Source organism: Gavialis gangeticus, unplaced genomic scaffold (genome assembly GCF_001723915.1).
Source record: "Gavialis gangeticus isolate Ggan-Ray unplaced genomic scaffold, GavGan_comp1, whole genome shotgun sequence".
In the NCBI taxonomy this organism is placed as follows: domain Eukaryota; kingdom Metazoa; phylum Chordata; order Crocodylia; family Gavialidae; genus Gavialis; species Gavialis gangeticus.
The window spans coordinates 171,211,790-171,217,294 of record NW_017729032.1 but is presented as its reverse complement, the minus strand read 5'-3'; the positions used below and the strand labels follow the sequence as shown (position 1 = coordinate 171,217,294).

The 5,505-nt window shown below is 46.3% G+C and overlaps 1 protein-coding gene across 4 annotated transcripts in view; it reads right to left on the bottom strand.

The window, feature by feature from the left end:
- SHROOM2 (shroom family member 2) overlaps positions 1-5,505 on the bottom strand; it is a 298,183-nt gene that overhangs the window by 27,582 nt on the left and 265,096 nt on the right. For all 4 annotated transcript variants that reach the window (XM_019524302.1, XM_019524299.1, XM_019524301.1 and 1 more), the window contains one exon: positions 1,166-1,717. In XM_019524302.1, the coding sequence (XP_019379847.1) occupies positions 1,166-1,717 (552 nt within the window). The remainder of the gene's footprint in view (positions 1-1,165; positions 1,718-5,505) is intronic.

Genomic DNA, 5,505 nt, shown 5'->3' with positions numbered 1-5,505 from the left:
CGTTTCAAGCCATGGTGACCCCATAGCTCAGTATGTGTGTGTACTCCAGATACCCCCCACAAAGGGTCCAGGTGCTAATTGGCCACCCACTCATGACCAAAACTGGGTGCTTTTATCATGAGTCCTAGGATCCTACAAAAATTTATATGCAGCGAGGCACAGGGCAACCCAATCCAGCTCCATCCCATGATAGTCTGAGGCGGTGACAGAGGGATTCTGGTTGAACTGTTTGGGGCTCTGCTTGGTGATGTTTGCCAGACATCTAAGGCTGGCAAAGAAACAGAAATCATTGCAAATGGGAAAGAAAGGCACAGCTGAGCTATGGGAGTGAAGAGAAAATTGAAATGTATTCAATGTGGGGGCTTACGATGACATGAAAGGGAGTCAGTGCTGAGTGGGACTGAACACAATGGGCACTAATATAGATCTCACTTACAGTGGTTACACTAACCAATCTTTGTGGTAGGTTCCCAAGAGTATGCTTGCACCATATGGAGCATGTGTTTTATAGTCATGCTCAATGTTGGCTTTATCATTGTTTTCCATTACTGAGCGCATGTTGCAGTAATTTAATCACAGAACGTATTTAGTGAACTTTCCTTGTATGCAAATACAAGACAAGGGGCTCCCCCCACAATGTTGATGGAGGGCAGGGAACCTCATCCTATATTTGAGTAAATATGGTAACTAGTAAACTTCTAAGCAAACTGGGCAGGGCACTGTGTGTGTGTGTGTGTGTATATGCACACACAAGCCCGTGCTACAAGGGAGCTCTACTGCCCATGTGAGTGTATACAAAAGGGAGCTGTCAGCACCACCTTATTCCATGGGGGCCTGTGAGGCCAGAGATGGAAGTGGCTGCAGCAAGAGGGGGTGATGGCCCAGCTCAAGTCTCTCTTACATTTCATTATTGCAATGTTATGGTTATTCATGCATGTTTTTCCAGTTTGTTTAAAAACGTATTTCCAGTCTTTTTTTCCTTTCCTTTCTCTCTCTTTTTTTTAAATGCACTGTACCATATACATTAGCTTTTGAAACAGAGTGCCACTAAATTCAGAAAAGTTCTGGAGGGCTGCCTTGAGAAAAGATTGAGAACCACTGGTTTAGGGAACAAGATAACAGCAACAAGGAAAAGGTTGCTGGATTATGGAAAAACTCTACTCACTTCTCCTCTGCAAGTTTTGGGGACGGAACTTTTGGAAGGAGCTTCCTGCGTTGCTGAGCTTCCTCTAAGAGATGTTCATCCTTAGGGAAGATCCCTACCATTAAATCCATCGTAGTTTTTATTTTCACATTGGGATCTAAAATATCTGCTAAAGATTTATCTTTGCCCACAATTTCTCTGGCTAGTTCCTCCGATTTCCAGTCTTCCAAGGTCTTCTCTTTAGCTTTCACATAACTGACTGCAGGAACAGCAGCATCACTGCCCTTCACGTTGTTTCCAAGTGCTTCAGCTGGTTGGGTATCAGGCAGTTTGGTTCTGCTCTCATGCTCTGGTTCCACACTTTGCCTTGTGTAAGCACAGAAGCGTGAGTATGACTGCTCAGAAGTGCTAAGTGTTTTAATTTGGTCCTTCTCCAAACCACTAGGCAAGGCAGGAGGCTCCATGGTAGTTGTGAGGTTCTGTCGACTCTCCTTCTCTGCACTGCTCTCAGAATGAACTATCTTGATGGGAACCATTTTTACAGTGGTGTTGTTATCTATCACTCTCTCGATTCTGCAACAAGAGGAGAACATTAATTGTTTCAAATGCAAGCAAGAGCTTTTCCTCCTGATTCTTAACCAGAAATTGGGAAGAAGTCTGCATACCAAAAGAACTATTTATTAATAAATGAGCTGTACAATGGAAAAAGTTCTTATATCCTGAAACCCAAGTTTATGGATTTGCTTTTTTCATGCAATTTAAAATTAATATATTATTTTACTTATCTAAAATAAGTGCATATTTTACTTGCTTATCAGCATCACTCTACACAAAACTTTTCTGTAAGCTATGAGACAGAGAGTATCATTAGAACTAAGCTGAAGCCTACAAAGCTTACAAAAGATTTTTTTTTAAATGATATAAAACACAGAAGTTTCATAAACAGAACCTGATTTAACTTCACTGCAAGAAATGTTTATAATAGGGAAAGAATAAAGGGCGGGGAAACTCAACTACTTAAAGAATTTTGTACATAATTCTACATTGTTTTGTAAGAGGCAGCTTATAGCAGGGAACCTTTGACAGACCAATGACCAATCTATGCTTAAAACAAGATATTCAAATCAAGCAAATGGCTTTTCTGTAAAAAAAAGGAATTTAGATTCTAAATTAGAACACGTTGAAAACTACGACAAGCACATTTGTGCAGTATGCAAAGCCTAAGATTAAAGACAGGGTGGTTTCAAGTTTAGAGAACATTTAAAATTATTGTTGTAACGTTGTGGGTTTGGAAGGTATACTGAAGCCAAAGGACCACAGCCTACTAGCTAAAGTATCTTGTTTCTGATGGCTTTCTTTCTTTCTTTCTTTCTTTCAGATTAGTGGCTAAGAGAGAGGCTACAGCTGTTTTGCTACAAAGAATTTTATGTATTTTCACGATGAACAAGGAAAAATATATATTGGACTACTATTCCCTCTGCAATACAATGTATATATTAGTAAGTATATTTTGTTCTTATGGATGCACAGACTTTGTATTATGCACATTCTCTCACCTCTCTACCAAGGGATATGTGGTACATTAAATAAAACTACTTTAGATATGGTTGATGCATAAAACAAGAGATTATCAAATACATATATGACTTATTAAACATAGGCAGTGTTACCTGTAGTTTAAGGGAGAGTCAACCATGTTAGTCTGAAGTCAGGTAGAAAGTAGGGGTACACTGATAGATAACTTTTGGACTGATGACGGATTTTTAACTAAGTCATATTGACCAATTCTGATCCGATTCCAACATGCAGCCGGGCACCACAGAGAGCAACGTTTGGCTGGTAAGTCTGTTGTGTGAGAAGGGGCCGGGAGGGGAGGGGGGGGGACACGACAGGGGCTGGGGCAGGTGCTGCACAGCCAGGGTAGAGCAGGGGACAGAGCTGTGAGCAGCTTGTCTGGGGGGCTGTTCCTGCTGCTGCATGCACCCTGGGGGAGGCAAGGGGTGCTTGTGCCCCTGGATCTTTGCATAGGGTGATGGTGGGCTGCTGCTGTGGGCTGGGGCCGGGGAGGCGCCAAGCTCTTCCCGGCAGGGGGTTGGGTCAGGGATGAGCTCAGGGTGGGCAGCAGCAGAGCTGGGAGGGGGCTGGGAGGGGGGCTACAGCCACCTGAAAATTCACTGTAGGCACCCCATCCCCATCCATAACCCCTGCTCCCAGCGCCGCTGCTGTTAGGCAGGGCTGGGGACAGAAGTTACACATAAACCAGTTATGTTAAGTTATCAGAAACTAGTTATCAGAAACTTGTTTAAACCTGTAACAGAACATAAGTTCAGTGCACATAAACCAGTTTCAAAATGGCCAAAAATAGTATAAGAAAAACCTGGTTGAATGTAGTATCAGACTTAACTGATTTGGGTCAAACCAGTTTATGGAATTTCTGTCCCAGACCCCTTCCTGGTTTAAGTTAAACCACAGTCTCCCCAGAATGCTTTTCAGCCCTGGGCTGGTCTGTGCTGTCTGTTCCAGAAAGCAAGGCTGGCCCCACCTCTTGCTTTCTAGTGGAGCAGTGGTGGGTGGGTGGCCAAGCATGGCCCCCTAAGGCTAAGGGGGCAAGGAGGGGGTTTATTCTCCTCTCCCTCCCCTCTTTGTCTGGGGGCTTCAGCCAGGGTCTGCCTGGCTGAGCGAAGCAGCCCCTGTCAGGTTAACACTCCCTTTACCACTACAGCGGCAGGGGTGTGGCCAGCACTGGCCAGCTAGCATGGCCCTGCCATCTGCCTGCCTTGCCTATGGCTGGGGCTGGGGAGCTAAGCCAGGCCAGCCCATAGGTACTGCTGAGGGCGGGTGTGGAAAACCTGGCCCAGGATGGGCTGTGGGGGCAGGGCCCTTCCCAGCAGGTTGCAGTTTGGGCTCGGGCTGTGGGAGATACGTGGCTGGATTGCTCCTGGCTCCCTGCACCCAGGCCAGGCCAGGCTAGGCTGTCATGGAGCCACAGCTGACTGGGAAGAGCCTGGCAGGGCTGGCCTGGGTTGGGCCATGGGGGTGGGGCACTTCCCAACCAGCTGCGCCTCCATGACAGCCCAGCCCAGCCCAGTCGAATGGCTGAGTAGCTGGCTGGGCAATGGTGTGGAGGTGACATAGCTGCAGCTGTGGGTGGGCGTCTTGACAGTTCGACTGGTCACATGGGATGTGTTAATCATGCTCGTGGCTGCCCAGGATGGCTTGGAAGTGCCGGCAGACCCAGAGCCCAGCAGCTGCCTGTCATTGGGGCTTGTGTGCTTGCAGCTACTGCCATGCCCTCTGTCCATCACTGTACAGCACCTGGCAAGCTGTAGCTACACCAGAAGCTAAATGCTGGCCAGGGCCACTGGGACTGTTCTGTCTCCCTTGCCTCCAGCTGCTGCTCCTGCCCCTGCCCCTGCCACACCACCCTGGGTGGGTGGGCAGGAAGCTTCAGCCCAGTGCCTTCTGCGCAGTGCACGGAGCTTATGCTCCAGCTCCTAGCCGCCTTGCATTGACTCCTAGCCTCCTGGCGTGATGAACAGCCCCTGCAGGTGGGCGGACTGGGTGGAAGGTGGCTGGGAGCTAGAGCTGGATCTTCATGCAGTGTGGCAATCCCAGAAAGAAGGAAGTGAAGGGACTGGTACAGGCAGCAGAGATACAGTTGAGTACAACTTGTTTTTGGCAGTGTTTTCATGTATGTCATGGGAAGGGTACAGCACGCCCTTGGTATCTTGAGAAGCTCATGTGATGAAAGCTTCTTTATCTTCTTCTCTAATCGCTTTCAAATACCACCTTGGTATCACATGCCATTTCTCACACCCATTCTATGGGCTTGGTAAAATCTACAGAGAGATAGTTCTGATAGGTGTGTCTCAAAAGGGAGCCTGTCTGTCACAACAAAGATTCCTGACCTCTTCTTCTCGCATCCCAATCTAACAGAAATGTTGGTGCTCATTAGCAGGATAATAATAATACCCTTTTTACAAAAAATTCTACATTTATTAGCAACTAAGATGTACACGCAAGGAAAAGAGCCTTTCCCTTATCACTACATGATCCACCCAAATTCAACTTTTCACCCTTGTTCTTCTTTGCACTGAAATACAGTGTGGGGTGAAATACAACTGATTTTAAATACTGAGATTGGCAGTTCCCTTAGGCATTTGGTCACCTAGTTGTCATTAAAATCAGTGAAAACTGGGTATTGAAATCCCCATGGAAACTTTTAACTATGTTTAAGTGTGTATCTCAGACTTACAAAGGAAAATAATTCAAGGGCACAGGAGTCAGTTGGCTCAATGCTGGGGAAACTGAAGGAACATTATGGCCTGCAAAGAGGCTAGATGAGATGATCTCACGGTTCA